At 36.1% G+C, this 17285-nt stretch overlaps 1 protein-coding gene across 1 annotated transcript in view; it reads left to right on the forward strand.

Annotated features, from left to right (window-relative positions):
* DNAH12 (dynein axonemal heavy chain 12) overlaps positions 1 to 17285 on the forward strand; it is a 110342-nt gene that overhangs the window by 73136 nt on the left and 19921 nt on the right. The window contains exons 51-62 of the mRNA XM_060766097.2: positions 779 to 868; positions 1528 to 1668; positions 2308 to 2549; positions 5187 to 5334; positions 6341 to 6486; positions 7832 to 8046; positions 9407 to 9599; positions 11161 to 11353; positions 13561 to 13733; positions 14043 to 14183; positions 14719 to 14877; positions 16463 to 16607. Of these exons, the coding sequence (XP_060622080.2) occupies positions 779 to 868; positions 1528 to 1668; positions 2308 to 2549; positions 5187 to 5334; positions 6341 to 6486; positions 7832 to 8046; positions 9407 to 9599; positions 11161 to 11353; positions 13561 to 13733; positions 14043 to 14183; positions 14719 to 14877; positions 16463 to 16607 (1986 nt within the window). The remainder of the gene's footprint in view (positions 1 to 778; positions 869 to 1527; positions 1669 to 2307; positions 2550 to 5186; positions 5335 to 6340; positions 6487 to 7831; positions 8047 to 9406; positions 9600 to 11160; positions 11354 to 13560; positions 13734 to 14042; positions 14184 to 14718; positions 14878 to 16462; positions 16608 to 17285) is intronic.

Here is a 17285-nt window from a genome sequence, read left to right on the forward strand (position 1 = left end):
GTGTTTTGGAATTTAAAAAAATATTTTAAAGCCATGAATTGTGAAATTTGAGAATACAGAATACCAACTGTCAGCTGTAACTTCAAATGAAGTCTTAGATAACATTGTGCAAATCAATGTCTGCTTACAGCCCACACTGTGGTGTCTATCTTTAAACAACTAGATAACATTGTGAATTATCCAAAGGAATACACGTAATTGTATTAAGAGCAATAAATGTTTTGAATAAGACCCTTTTGGAGTTTTAGTGCAAAATAGTAGATCATAGTAGGACACATTGTTGCATATATTCTCCCCAATTTCTAAATATTTATTTGCTTTGTATTGTCGAAGGCTTTCATGGCCAGAATCACTTTGTTGTTGTGTGTTTTCTGGGCTGTATGGCCATGTTCCTGACATTTCACCTGCATCTATAGTTGAAATCGCCCATGACTACTATATCTGTTCATTGTGCCATAGATGCAGGCGAAACGTCAGGAGAGAATGCTTCTGGGACATGGTCATACAGCCTGGAAAACACACAACAACCCATTTATTTGCTTGATCATTGGCTATGGGATAGTTCTGCAATTTCCTTGGGGAACATCTCTCTTTATATCAGAGCATATAGACAATCTTATTCATAGTGAATTAATAGCCAGTGTCAGTTACTTTGTACATATTCTCTTCTACCGATTCCTGACACCTTCATCCTTTGCATGTCTATGTGTTAATTAGAAAATCTTCTAAAAATTTTACTTACTTTTCTTTAAAAATATTTATGTATCTTTTGTTTTAGATTTTAGACTATTGGGGACCTAGCAAAAAACTTCTGGGTGATATGAATTTCTTAAAAGATTTGAAGGAGTATGACAAGGATAACATTCCGGTAAATTTTTTTGTTCCTTTTGTAGTAATGATTTAAAGAAATTGTTACACTATTATAGCTAACAGTATATAATGCATATTCCATCAAATCCTAGTAACTCCGTAGATGGGAGAATCATACAGGAGTTTCTAAAACATGAGACAGGTGAGGACAGCAGCAATAGACAGGTGCAACACAATATTGTCAATAAAACAGAGTTCCCAAACCTATTTCTATGCATAAGTTTCAATTTGTTGAGTAAGCATTTACAGGACTGAATCAGTAGGAAGAAAGCTCCCTTATCTGCAACTACTTCTTCAAGGTGTTTCTTGAAAACTGTTTTAAATTATTTTCCTTGTTGAAAGTATACTAGACAGAAGAAAATCTACAGAGTAGAAGCCCCAAATCTATAAGGCATTTCATTGTATTTTGTTATTTAAGTATTTTAAACAGAGACGCCAAGTATTATGCACCTTTCTATCCGACTTCACTCTTGCAAACTTTATTTCCAGAATCACAGTATATAAAAGTTTATGAACACATTGTCAAAAATAGCATGCATAAGTGTGAGGGAGGGGATAATAACAGGGACTCAAGTGTAACATGCATAAAGTAGCCAAATGGTGTACAGTATTCTTATTACTAAACAATATAATAAACAAAGTTATGCTTTTACAAAGGTATCGGTGATGCAGAAGATTCGTTCTGAGTATCTAACTAATCCTGAATTTGATCCACCCAAAGTAGCTAAAGCATCCTCAGCAGCAGAAGGATTATGTAAATGGATTATGGCAATGGAAGTATATGACAGAGTGACAAAGGTGCAGTTTTTCCTTGATATTCTCTATATCAACGATAGTAAACAAAATATTATCAGTTGAGAACTCACTACTATATTAGATGCATTACTGTACTGCTTCCTTCATGTCTTGCTTATGACATCCCAGAGAAATTTGGGTGGCAACAGTTTGGTTGTTTGTCTTTCAACCCCCTAGGGAGCCCAAGGTGATATACATGGGTTAAAATATTAAAATATATAAAAACAAACTTAATCTGCTCTTTAATAATAGTTTTAAACTAGACAAGTAAAACTAATTCAAAACAACTAACAATAGTTCGTGCCATTGTCAATTTTAACAATCAAAGATCAAGTCTTCATGGGCTGGCACAAATTATAAAGGAATTTAGCCAGCCTGACTTCTTTTGGAAGGGAGTGCTTGTAGTTGGGGTACCCCTATACAGAAAGCCACCCAAGTTTACTTATCAACATAGCTTTACAGGGTGGAGGGACATGATCTCAGGATTTCAGCTGAGGATCTTAGATTTCAGACAGGACCATATTTTTTCGGTTGTCTATTCAATGTATTTTTTCCAGATTCCAATTTGTATGTGTGTTGTTGAATGTATGTATTTATGTATGTGTGTGATTTAGCAAACTGTTATTCAAATATATTGAATAGGTAGTTGCTCCTAAGAAAGCGCGTTTAGCAGAAGCACAGCAATCATTAGCACAGACTATGGCATTACTAAATCAGAAGAGAAATGAACTTAAAGCTGTTGAAGATCGTTTGGAAGCTTTGCAACAGACATTTGCTGAGAAAACAGAAGAAAAAGCCCGTCTGGAATTTCAAGTGGATTTGTGTGCTAAAAAGTTAGAAAGAGCAGAAAAGCTGATTGGAGGTCTTGGGGGAGAAAAATCAAGGTGAGAAAAAATATCTTGAGTTATTAACAAGAACTGTTACATAGAACATGCCCTTCTTTCAATATTACTTATGTATGAACGTATCAAATCCATATAATATAGTTACAGAAATGTTTAAAAATAAAAAATAAATGAATTTGTCTAAGCAAATTGAATCTATACATAGACAATGTTGAAGTTACATACAACCTTTTTTTTAAAATGTGCATTTCTACACTGTTCCGTAACAAAGTTCTCTGGGAAGCTTCTAGTATACAGACATGAAAACAATGCAAATACACAATAGAACATAAAACCATCGAATAAAACCAGTATACATGACAACAAAAAATAGTGTACTATAAATACTTGTATAGTAACCAAAATTAAACATAAAAATATAAAAATTGATGGGCCAACACTGCATTTGTCATCTGCCTATTTAAATATGATAGCTACTCAATTCTTCGTGCTCTCTGTGATTCACACAAGTGGGGTTGACTGTTCCTGTACAGTGCATCATTCAGAAACCTTTAGAGAGCTGTAAGCATTTTGGCTATTACACATTCTCCTCTGTATCAAAAAATTCACACCCTGGACAACTCAGACAAGGAAGAGGAGGAAGAGGCAAATTGCCAAGAAGCTGCAGCTCTTAATAGTGGAAGTGGGATTTTCAGGTTTTAAATTTGTAATGTTTTTAATATTTTATGACATAAATGGTTTAATTGTTTTTATATGTTTTTGTATTTTAAATATTTTTGTGTTTTAATGTATTCACATTTTTTTGTATTTATTGTTAAGCTGCCTTGAATTTCTGGCTATGTTTTGGACTACTGTGTTTACTTTATCCTTTCTCATGTACCTGGTGTTCTGATACAACTTCCAGATGAACTGTCAATATCTCCTACACTCCAACTTCCCGATGAACTGCACACATACCAACCATCTGCTTCATCAGGCATTTTCTGGCTAGTTTTCAGGACATTTATGCCACCCTGGTCCATGTGACCCTTCTGATTCCTGATTAAACCCTCAGTTCTTTTCTTTCTTCTGCATCATCATCATCATCATCATCATCAAATGAATTATTGGTCAGGTATTTCATTCCCTTTTGGATGTTTCTCTAGCTTTTTACCTGAGGCCAACTCTTAAGTGTCCTGCTTCCAACTTCATTGTCTAAAACACCTTCTGCACAATACCAATCTGTCAATACAAAGACCTGATCCCGTAGTCACTTGACACCAGGCCTCCATCTCAGCTTTTAAGTACAGAACTGAGAAAAGGTAGTATAAGAAGAAGAAAACTGTGAAGAATGTAGAAGGCTGCCAGACTAAATTGCTATTTTTTCTGGCACTTACTTCAGGGCTGTCCATCCAACCTCTTGTTAATCACTCCTCTTATTGATCCAACGTGTTGCAAGAAGGAGATTGGGTTGTGACATTGGATTTGAAGGACACATACTTTCATATCACAATCTGACTGTCATGCATGTGTCTTCTTTATTCTACTGCGGGACAAAGAGCTATCTTCTTGAGTCTTCATGAAGTGCATTGCATTGGTGGCAGCTTGACTCCGTCAGCAAGGTCTTATGTTCCCCTCCATTCAGGGAGATAAGAATATTGAGGAGATGGCACACTAATAAGCTACAATAAGCCAGTGTTGCCCATTCATGACCCTGCCTCCTCAGTAATATTAATCTCACACTCTGCCTCCTCAGTTCACTAGCTGTCAATTTTAGCACGTCTCATCTGGAACCATAAATGACTCCATGAGGCTTAGGATATGTCCATTGCAGATTTGGATTCTGAACCAATTTGATCCACTCATTGAATCTCCCTGTCCTTACCATACTGAGGAATGTTAATCCATCCCTAGCATGATGGATCAATCCTAGGAATGTATAAATCAGCATGCCATTTCTTGCAGCCCACAGTAGTAGTCACTACCAATCAATGGAGGGATGGGGAGCTCATATGGAAGTCCTGCCTGTGAGGGAAAGTCAAACACCTGAAGATAGCATTCTCCACATCAATGCTGTCATGTTGTTGTTTGTGGAAAAACCATGGTTGTGAACAAGCAAGCAGGATTGAGCATCCTGCTCCATCTTATGTTCAGTCTGTGGGACAGGTGTATCAACATCTTCATGCTCCATTTGGCAAGAAAGGAGAACATTTTAGCAGATCCTCTCAGCGTGATACCAGTGTCTTGCCCCAAATCGAAACTTCATCCTGGGAACATCACAGGCAAGCCTTTCTGCTTCCAAAACCCATTATTTAAATGGTTTTGGACAGTCTATAAAAAACTTCACCCTGCAATCTTGCTCCTATTCTGCAGTGGAGTTTTGAGCTAAACCTTTCTCAGCTCTTCAAGACACCCTTCGAACCATGGTGTCTATGGGCTACTTCCAAAACGTTTAAAAGGTTCTGAACAATGCACTATATTGGTACAGTATATCACATTTGTGTAAGTTCATAGATAATCCTAACTGCAGTTAGGTAAGCAACCATTCCACTTAAATAGGTGGATGAACAGCAAGATCTTCACCTAATGCAACAAAATCATGGTGATGGTATCAGTTAAGCCTCCTTGGCTGAGTTTTTCATAACTGGGATGCTGTTGCTGAAAAGGCTCTTGTCTTTGTGTTGTGTTTTTTCTCAGATGGTCTAATGCTGCAAACGATTTACAAAACACCTATGATAATTTGACAGGAGATGTCTTGGTATCAGCAGGAGTAATTGCGTATCTGGGAGCATTTACAGCTGGTTTCCGACAAGAGTGTTCTCAAAACTGGAGTAAACTTTGTAAGGTAGTATTAATTTAAATTATTGTTTTTAATGTCTTCCAAAAGAAAGACCTTATTGGCAAAATGATAGCCTTGAGAAATATTTTACATTATGTATTATTTGTAGTTGAATGAAGATTAAAGTAATATGAGACAGCAGGAACTATTATAAAGAGAAATAACAACATTCACCCTAAAATTGGACTACTGTTTTTATTGGATAATCAGTACAGATCACTAAAACATAAAGAACTAATTAGCATTTTGCGTTTAGCCAGAAGGCTTGAAATAGCTTCAAAATAGAAAACTCTGAGCTCCTTCTGAATAGAATATTGTATGAAACACCTTTGGCTTCAAGATATGATGATCAGACAGACACATTTAATTCAGCTAGGCATCGTTTTATTGATTTTCATCATTCATCTGACTTTGTTGCCTTTTCAATTGCATTCAATTCCGGGTGTCCCCTGGGCAACGTCTTTGCAGATGGCCAATTCTCTCACACCAGAAGCGATTTGCAGTTTCTTAAGTCGCTCCTGACCTGACAAAAAAAATTGCATGTGAACATGTCCAACAGTTATTATTAGAAAAGACTCAAGGTTATATATGATGAGCATTTCAAAATTGTTTTCTGCATCCTATATCTTGAAATTTGATATGAGAAACATGTGCTTTATTTTTGTTAACTGCTGAAATAAAGCACAACAATCTGATGAGGCTCTTCCAGATAGCATATGACAAGCAGCAATAAGGACGTTGTAAGACATCCCCACTTTTGCAGCACTTGTGTCAGCCATAGAACAACAAAGTATCTCTTGGGTTGGACTGTGCTATTCAAACTGTGATTTGGACAAAACAAAACCTTATAAATAGCTATCCCTATTCAAGAAATAGACTCAAAAAACCTAATAGCCAGAATACACTACTAGAATTGAGGTGCTTTGCAATTTGCTAATTGTGTTTTTTTTTTAAAACTTTACTTACAGATATTTGATATTTTAAAAATCTAAAAGTTTATCTTTTTCTGTAGGAGAAACATATCCCATGTTCTGAGACTTTCTCTCTGAGTAAGACACTTGGTGATCCAATAAAAATCAGAGCCTGGAATATTGCAGGCCTTCCAACAGACCAGTTTTCTATAGACAATGGTGTGATTGTTAACAATTCTAGACGTTGGTAGGTAACAGAAATCTATTGGTTTGCTAAATTAAACAAAATCATCTTTCAAGATTATGTCTAATAGTTTAACATTCTTGATCATTTTTGTTTTTCTGTACAGTTATTCCTTATTGCCTGTATTTTAAAAGATGGTCCAAATTGTACTCAAAATGGCTTATATATTGGTTTAAGTGCTTCTTGAGATAGGAAAGGTGTTTTTTCTTTCCCTTAGGACATTTGTCATGATGTGCATTGAATAAATATGATAATTTTCTATGAGTAAAATAGGTATCTTATTCTTGAACAAGCTGTATGCCAATTTGTAGAGCGAGAGAGAGTATTTTGTGATGAAGATTGGCTTGCATACATCTGTAGAAATACTGAGAGGAAGATGACAAAATACTGGACAAAAACAAACAAACAAAAGTGAGATCATCTAGCCTTAGTAAACATAAGAAAAAAAAATGAGGGGAAGAACTATTTATTACAGAGTGCTTAGCATCAGCAGTGAAGCAACAAGGGGTTTGGAGACTTATGTGCAGCTCAGGAGTTATACCTTCCCACGAAAAGAAAACCTGCTATCCATACAGGGCTTTCTGATCCTACAAATGGCAGAAGAATCTCATATTAAAATTGAGAGAGAAACCATTTTGAGCTATTCTCCCTCCCCCTTCAGTCTCTTGTGTCCAACAAAATTCTATCTTGGAGATATGAGAGAGTGTTCTGTTCTTACTTGAATTGAGTTAACTCTGAGGCTCTTCAAGAGATTCATACATTACCTAGATCAACATGATCATTGGATAAAAAGTAGATTTTATTAGTCAATAATAGGTCCCTTTTTTGTAGCAGAGAGAGTTGAGCATCTATCTACCACTGAGGTTCCTGATTCATGGAGAGGGGACTTTAGACCATTTATGTGTCCAGGAAGCCAAATATCACATGAATGTTGACAGAATATTAAATCAGATTTTGACATAATATTAAATCAAACATCATAACTAGAAGCTCGCCAATAGATGAAAATTCAGTTTGTTATGGAGTCCTTGTACAAATCTCAACATAATAAACCATATTCTCTAAAGCTGAGAGATGGGAGAGAAACTGAACAGGGATTTGAACCCTGGTTTCCTAGAGACATAATCAGTTGCTCAGATCACAGCACCACGCTGTCTATTGATTCTGGTGCTGTGCCTTTAACAGTTTTGAGATGTCTTAAGTCAAATAACCACCCTGACAGTTCCTTTCTAACATTCTCTTTGATTTCCACCTGGACTTGGTTTGAAATTTTAAACTTTAGCTACAACAGAGCATAATTCATAATTGTGCATTCATTCTTTTTATTAACAAATCCATTGTGTTTTAGGCCATTAATGATTGATCCCCAAGGCCAAGCAAATAAATGGATAAAAAATTCTGAAAAAGAGAACAGGCTGAGTGTCATAAAATTCACAGACACAGACTACATGAGGACTTTGGAAAACTGCATTCAGTTTGGAACTCCACTTCTACTTGAAAATGTTGGGGAAGATATAGACCCTTCATTGGAACCACTTCTGCTTAGACAAACCTTTAAACAAGGTACAAGAAACTTATAAACTCTTAACTGTATGCTTGGATATTTGTTGGATGATATATTGCATCAGTGAATACTTTTCATTTTGCTTCCTTAACCAGTGTTGCCTAGCAATAGATGAAGGTTTTTGTTTTTTTTAATTTTACGACAGGTTTTATCTGAGCTGTCTTGTGGTATGTTAGACGTAAGTATACAAGCAATTGTTGTTGTTCTTTTGTAACTTTGAATCATTTCTCACCTATGGCAACCCTAAGGTATACCTTTCACAGGGTTTTCTTGGCAGGATTTGTTCACAAGAATTTAACAGTGTCTTTCTCTGAAGCTGAGAAAATGTAATTTGCCCAAGGCCACTCATTGGGTTACCATGGCCGAGTGGGGGCTCTAAGTCCTAAGGTATTTTTGGTAACCCTCTTAATTCTAATATGCCATGCTGTCCAGCCATTAAATATATAGGCTAATGTATGTGGACATACATGTCTTTTATCTCATTATTTGTTTTTTGGGGCTAGAGCCCCAAAAGGGGTGTGGTTTTTTTTAGTTGAAACCCTGCCAGTATTTTAAATTATATAACAAAGTGCATGTGTGCCAGGTTTAGTCCAGATCCATCATGCCATGTAGGAACCTTTGTGGATCAAACATACATACATTCATAGATAAATTGAAAATGATTTGAAGCTATATAGCAACAAAGATAGGTGTTAAGCACCTAAACTCCTGTGCTCTTATTAGCCTAACCAAGTCATCCAATCATTGTAATCTAACATGCTTAAATTGCTGTATAAAATTAAATGAATCGTCAAGATCTTCTTCTGCCAACAGGCATTTGGGGAAGGGTAAAACAGGCTCTGCGGAGGTTGGGGAGATATGAGTTTTGACTGCCATTTTAATGCATTTACTGTACTGTTACTAGTGTACTATTACTATTTAATTGCTTTTTAAACTTTTGTATTGCACTTTTAAAATTTGTCTAGTGTGAATTGTTAGCTGCCTTGAGTCCTCATGGGGATAAAGATGGGGTATAAATAAAATAATGATAATACTACTATTACTAATAATAATCTTTAGTTTTAGTCTCCTTGAATTAAAAAAAAACCCTCTCTAAAAATATCTTAACTTGCTTCTAGCTTCTCTACATGGGCTTTTTATGTGTGGAAGGAATGCAGTCCTGAACTTGTTTTGCAATCATGCAAGGGGGGATACTTGTGAGTGAGAGCCAGAATAGGGACAAAAGAGTCTGTAACCTGTGTTGTATCATTAGAGTGCTGAATTCACTGAACACTACATTTGCTGGTTCTTGAATTAAAAAGTGATATTTTGAGTACATAGAGGGAAGGTACATCAATATATTTTTCTTTTCAACTCTAGGAGGCATGGATTGCATTCGACTTGGGGAAACAATTATTGAATATTCTTTTGATTTCAAATTTTATATTACTACCAAATTGAGGAATCCACATTATTTGCCTGAACTAGCTACAAAGGTTTCTTTACTGAATTTCATGATCACTCCAGAAGGACTTGAAGATCAGCTTCTAGGTATTGTTGTTGCAAAAGAGAGGTAAGTTTTCAAATTTTACAGTAAAGCCATTAAAATGACTTCCATCTTAGAATGCAATAGATCAATTACTGGAGTTGGGGTTTTGAAAAAGTACCCCTTCAGTATGGTATAGCTTTTGTAATAATAAATCTGACAGTTCTTCCAGGGGCACTTCAAAAATCAGTCACGTTTCTTAGAGCTCCTGCTGGGGTCCTGCGAAGTGACAGATTGTGTCACAGTAAAAGTTTTAAAACTTTTACTAAACATGTCTCCTGGTAAAGAAAGATGCCAAGACCACCGCGTAGCTGGCTGAAAGCACCATTCTCTCCCCTTTGTGACCATATCACTTGGAATTACACCAAGCTAATTATTGTATGGAGCATTCTTCTTATACTATAAGCTCATAAAGATAAATAACTGTTTTATTGGGCTGCTGTGAGTTTTCCGGGCTGTATGGACATGTTCCAGAAACATTATCTCCTGATGTTTCACCCACATCTACGGCAGGCATCTTCAGAGGTTGTGAGGTGTGTTGGGAACACTTGCCTCAAACAGACAAGAGTTCTTTTTCTCACCCTGCACATTCCACAGTTATACTGTATAAACCTCACCTGGTTTCCAACAGACCTTGCAACCTCTGAGGATGCCTGCCGTAGATGTGGGTGAAATGTCAGGAGAGAAAACCTCCAGCCATGAAAGCCTTCGACAACTATTTTATTCTTAGTTGAAAGATTCACACCTATCCCAACTTACAAAAGCCCTTTGTCTCACCCTGGTCGTTCCACAGATATATAAACCCCTTTTTCCCCAGTTCCAGCAGACCTCACCTCTGAGGATGCTTGCCATAGATGCAGGCGAAACGTCAGGAGAAATGCCTCTAGAACATGGCCATATAGCCCGAAAAAACCCACAAGAACTGAACTATTTTATTATTTACTATTTTTGCTTTATTCTAAAATTCCTTTTTCAAAACTGTGATTTTAGAACTGTGACCCATTGCGTAATGACATAGAGACCATTTGAGCACTGTTCATTTGTCTAACTTCAAAGGAAAGAGTGGAGGTGAATTTTATCACCCTCCTTTGAGTTTTTCTTCTTTCTTTGTATAAGAACCCTCTGCTTAAAATTTACACAAAAGAATAATTACTGTTAAGGACTTTAATTAGAGTCATTATATGGACAATATTCACTAAAGACTCTTCTTTATAAGGCTAATTGTGATGCTACTAGCAGAGGTGTCAGTTTGTAAAAAAAGGAAAACAAATTAGCTTTGCAGAGAGACGTAATCATCCCGACTATTTGAGACTATTAATTTCACCTGGATGGATTATAAACCTAAAATAAGTTTGGATGATTTTTTTGCAAACTGTTGAGGTTAAACATGATAGTTTAGTGAGAACTTTTAATTCTATAATTAACATCAGAGAAGAGTTTTCAGAACACATGTACATTGCTAACATAAAAGACAGCAAAGTTGTTCACTAGAAAAACTTCAATAGATGTTAATGCATGTACACAATCTCCTAAAATGTTACAACGATCATAGCATATTAAGTAATAATGTCTGTATGTGTTATTTAAGACCAGAATTGGAGGAGGAACGGAATGCTCTTATCCTTCAGTCGGCTGCCAATAAGAAACAACTGAAAGACATTGAGAATAAAATTTTAGAAACACTACAGTCCTCTGAAGGGAATATATTGGAAGATGAATCTGCAATTACAATCTTGGACTCAGCCAAATTAATGTCCAATGAAATTACAAAGAAGCAGCAAGTAAGCATTTTACTCTTTTATAAATGGGATCTGAAAGCCAATATAATTCTGGTAGAGTACCAGTCCCCAGCTCCTCTTTAACTGGTCCTTAGACATCTCAAAGCCCCATGCTTCTCATTTTGTCTAGGTGGTTTATTTATTTTTCTTTCAAGATGACCAAAAATTTCAGCAAACCCATCCCTAAATAAAGTGATTTCTCTTTTCTTCACTGGTTTTGTAGTCAAAACATTTGGAAGTTGCTACTTTGTATTTCAGATGTAGAAAGAATAAGTATTGTTTAAATATATAGATGTCACACAGAAGTGCTTCAGTGGGCAACAACGCAGCAGAGTGTTATGGGTTTTAGTAAAACTTTCCATCTTGATGAAGAGGAACCAGACAGTAGTGGATGTGAATAACTGGATGATACAAGACACTTAGCTCTGTCCATCTCAGTCATTGAGAAATTTGTCTCTGTGATTTATCATGCCAGCAAATAAGCAGAGTGATATTCAATGTATACAAAAATATCACAAACCTTGCCAGTATTCCAATATTACAGGACCCAAATATAATGGAAGATTGATTATTATTATTTGATACATAACAAGATTAGTACACAGCAAACAAGATCCCTATGCTGGCTTTTGTATTTGATCACATGTCGGACACTTTCGAAGTGACTAGGATTGTGTGATGTATCGGCGAATTATGCGTGCAGATTCAAGTAAGGTGGCCTTTGGCAGCTGATAGATGGTGATTTTGTCAGTGCAGGCCAATGTCTTTAGGCACTGTACCCAGTGTGCCGATCACCACTGGGACCACCTTTACCGGTTTGTTCCAGAGACTGCAGTTCTGTCTTTAGATCCTCATATCGTGTAAGCTTTTCCAGTTGCTTCTCGTCAATTCTGCTATCACTTGGGATTCATACGTTGTTTTTTCCACCATTGTGAGGTCAGGAGTATTGTGTTCCAAAACTCTGTCAGTCTGGATTTGGAAGTCCCAGAGTAGTTTGACATGTTTTTTGTGTAACTTTTTCAGGTTTGTGATTCCACCAGTCTTTTATCACAGATAGATGGTATTTTTATTACTATAATGCATATATATAGCCGTCCTCTGCCACGTGTTGCTGTGGCCCAGTCTGTGTATATGTGTTTTGTGTGTGTATATATGCATATATTTATTTATTATTTTATTTATTTACAGTATTTATATACCGCCTTTCTCACCCCTTGGTGGACTCAAAGCGGTTTACACATAAATAATAGCAAAATTCAATGACTTACGTTGGGCACCGATACGATGCCAATACAAACAATTACAATAGTAAAACCACAATTAAACATAAATCACAATTAAAACAATACATCAACAAGCATTAAAACAATAAAACAATCTTATCAGTCAAATTGCCGTTCCAGTCAATGCCCTGTAAAATGCTACATACATCTACTGTCCGAAGGCCTGGTCCCAGAACCATGATTTTAATTTTTTTCTAAAAGCCAGGAGAGAGGGAACGGATCTTACTTCATTTGGGAGTGTGTTTTATAGGCAGAGGGCCACAGCCAAGAAGGCCCTGTCTCTCGTCCCCACCATATGTGTGTTTATATTTTTGTGTATATGTATATATGTGTGTGTGTGTTTGTGTATATATGTGGATTTGCACATGCGTTGTAATGTTGTTGTTTTTTGGCTTTTAAAGTCTTTTCTGCTGTGTTTTTCAGTGTTTTATGAGTGATGGTCACTTGTTGGCCTGATACGTGTATTGTGTCCAAATTTGGTATCAATTCATCCAGTGGTTTTTGAATTATGTTAATCCCACAAATGAACATTACATTTTTTATTTATATAGAATATATATAGGTATAGATATAGATAATAAAAATACCATCTGCCTGCGATAAAAAACTGGTGGAATCACAAGTGCTTCATGCAGTCATGCTGGCCACATCACCTTGGAGGTATCTACGGACAACGCCGGCTCTTCGGCTTAGAAATGGAGATGAGCACTAACCAGAGTCGGACATGACTGGACTTAATGTCAGGGGAAAACCTTTACCTAAACCCTATATTGTTATTATGTTTATATTTTTATATCCTGCTTTTTTCTCTCCACAAGGAGACTCAAAGAGGCTTACAATCAATATATCAGTCTGCTCTGATATATTGATTATTTTTATAGGCATATATTGTTTTAATTATTTTTCTAAGAAATGTATTTTCTCTAGATTGCAGAAAAAACTGAAATTCAAATCGCACAGTCTCGAGAGGGCTACAGACCCATTGCAAAACACTCTTCAGTGTTGTTCTTCAGTATTGCTGATCTAGCTAATATAGACCCCATGTACCAATATTCTCTCACATGGTTTGTAAACTTATACATCAACTCTATTCATGACAGGTAAGCAGTTGCTAAGTTCGGTTTTTAGATTTTGGCTGTATTTCAGCATACAAAGGCTAATTCATGCCTGCTCTCATGGGTGTACATTTTTGGTTTTATCATTTGAGTTCACAGATATTTGCAGTTGTAGATGTATTTGTGATACATAAATAATATTAAGGAACTTGAGAGCCACTTCCTCCTTTACTTTATGTTCCTATATTTGCATACCATAAAATTTTCGTAAGTTAAAAAGTGAACATTTAGGTAAATATTTTATATGTTGAATATGCATTTTCTAATTATATATATATCTGTACTTTTCTACAGCAACCGATCTAAAATCTTGGAAAAAAGGCTACGTTATCTAAATGACCATTTCACGTACAACTTGTATTGCAACGTTTGCCGCTCCCTGTTTGAGAAGGATAAACTGCTCTTTTCATTTTTACTGTGCTGTAATCTCCTGATGTAAGACTCTGTTTCTGAAATCTTTTAATATAAAAAAGTAACAGTTCTTTTATGCTGGAACATTATAATAGCTAGGAAACCTGCAGTATCACTGTGTTTCACAGATAGCTCATTCCTCTTTGCTTAAGTCCACTGTTGCATGACACCAAATTGAGCAGGAGAGAGAAGTGAGCTATAGCCTCTCCAGCTATGTTGTCTGCTCTCTCATTCATCTAGTCTTTCTCCCCACTCTTTCTCCTCTCAATCTACTCCATGCTTTAGTTAGAACAGGGTAGAAGTTTATTCTTTCCAATAAACCCTTTCCTGATTTGGAATTTCTGATCACTTTATAGTTACGTAGAATTTTAGTGACAAACATATACAAATTTTCTCTGATACACTTGCCAAAACATATTGTTACTTTAACTGCAACAGCACACATCTCCAAATCAACAAACTGGGGATGGACTAGCAAAAAATGGAACATCATAGAGGTGGGTTTGGTTTTTTGTGTGTCTACAATGATAATGTGTGGTTTTATTCCTTTTAAATATAGGGCCAAGAAAGAAATTGAACATCAAGAATTTATGTTTTTATTAACTGGAGGAGTTGGTCTCAAAAGCAAATACAAGAATCCAGATCCGTCTTGGCTACAAGATAAAAGCTGGGATGAAATATGTCGTGCAAGCGATATGACTGCTTTCAAAGGATTAAAGTACAACAAATATTTTTCTAAAAAGAGTTGCAATTCTCATTTGATTTCTCCCACATGGAAATCTTACCTTTATGTTAGCAGAACCTCATTCTGTTGAGGTTCAGCTGATTCTTTGTTTTTATGAGAAAACCTAGGAAGCCATTGAATTTCTACAGTGTTTAACAACAACAACAACAGCAACAACACTTTATTTGTAGACCATCCTATCTCCCCGAAGGGACTCAGGATGGTTTCCAAAACCATTCAATGCCTACAAAGAACATATAAACAAATTACATCAAAACAAAATACATAAAACAATATGCAAGCAACCTGCTTGTATATTGTGCTTTGAATGCAATTTCCCTGCTTCTTGGCAGAGGGTTGGACTGGATGGCTCACGAGGTCTTTTCCAACTCTCTGATTCTATGATTCTAACTATAAACTTAATACCAAATAAAAATTAGCCATAGAATACAACTTTTTTCATAAATTGATTGTAGAGATAACGATATTAAGGTGTGTATGTTTAATTTCTCTTACATCTTTTCTCCCTGTATGAAATCCAGGATGGCTTACAAGATCAATTATAACCAAATGCACTGAAAACAATGATGATTATTTTAAAACTTTGTGAAAGTTAAATATACTATCCTAATAAACATTACTAATTTAAAGACATATAAAATCATTTTTAAAAATTAGGCAAGTTGCCTCCTTTGGACAACTGGCAGGCTCTCTCAATGCCAGTCGTAACCCTCTTAATTCTAGTATGCCATGCTGTCCAGCCATTAAATATATAGGCTAATGTATGTGGACATACATGTCTTTTATCTCATTATTTGTTTTCCTTTTTTAAGAGTTCCTTCACTTCCTGACCTTGCGGAATAGTATGATCCCATCTGTCTACATTTACTATTTACTGTAGGCTGGCTGCTTGGGCCTAGCTTTATGCATCATTTGGAAGGATTGTACTATTTTTTGTTTTGGCATGGTATTCTCCTGTTCCATTAAGTTTGACAGCTAAATGATCCATGTGTTTGAGTTACTGAGATCATGAAGAAGAACAGATTGCTTGCATATGCGGTTCTGCAAGTGGTCATGAATAAAATTCATACAACCTTTCTCCACTCTGTTTTATCCTGCCCTTGTTACATTTTTCACAGAGGATATTTACTTTGGAAGAGAGTTTCCTGCCAATAGGTTACATCGCTCTGGAATAGTCTGATAATGGGTTTGTGCAGGTGCAACACCACTTGTGCAAGTTCCCAGATGACTATTCAAAAAATAATAGTTACAGATAACCATCTTGTTCTTTTATATATAGAACTATTGCAGTTTTATTAAAAATAGTTAATATGCACATGATAAAAACAATATACACTATTGTGCTTAAGCTAATGCAACTCTTGCATTTTGATCAACAGTAAAAATGATATATTAGGTTGTATATTAGAAATAGTAATACTTAACATGAATATTTGACCTTCAGACATTTTAAATGTAAATCAGTTTGGTGCTCAACTACAATTACTATTAGAAAAAACTGGCATCTAGTAGAGTTGAAAGCTGAAGTATGAATATTTCCATTACATGATTTTTCTAGGAATCATGTAACTGCACAACCAAATGACTGGCGTAAAATCTACGACAGCAAAGAACCCCAGAATGTTGCCTTACCAAGACCGTGGAATTCAACCCTGAATGAAATAAAAAAGATGATTATTCTCAGATGCCTAAGACCTGACAAGGTAAAATATATTAACAGTTAATGTAGACCAGGGGTTCTCAAACTTTTTCAGCCACAGAGCCCTTTTTAAAGCGGAAATTTCTCGTGGAGCCCCAAGTAATTTGTGTGTGTGTGTGTGTGTGTGTATAAAAGCATGGGTCGGGCCAGTGGCAGATGGATGGAGAGTGTTTGTGTGAACTAATTCACAGAGTGCAGAAAAAAGAAATAAAGAACAGTACAATATTTTAAATGACAAAAAAAAAAAAATAGCCAGCATAAACTAAACAGTATTTAAACCCATTATTTTAAATGCTACATATTTGGCTTTTATAAACCCAACATTTTGCCTTTGCATCTTTGCTGAATACCCAAGCATAGTATGCTAGCATAATGTTTGCTTTATAGTTTAAGGGGGGGGGGGTGAGTGGTTGAATCTGTGGATACAGAATCTATGGGCACATAGATCCAGTTGTAGTATCTTGATATCTGAATGTTTGTTCAAAGTTATGACTCAGGCCCAGGCTATTTGGCTGATTGCATCTCCTTGTACAAACCTGCCCAGGCCCTGAGATCCTCAGGAGAGGCCCTTTTCTCAGTCGCACCTCCATCTCAAGCTCATTTGGTGGGAATGAGAAAGTGGGCCTTCCTTCTTGGTGGCTGTCCCTTGACCAGAACTCCCTGTCCAGGGAAGCCAGAATGG

Source organism: Anolis sagrei, chromosome 2 (assembly GCF_037176765.1).
Source record: "Anolis sagrei isolate rAnoSag1 chromosome 2, rAnoSag1.mat, whole genome shotgun sequence".
Taxonomy (NCBI): domain Eukaryota; kingdom Metazoa; phylum Chordata; class Lepidosauria; order Squamata; family Dactyloidae; genus Anolis; species Anolis sagrei.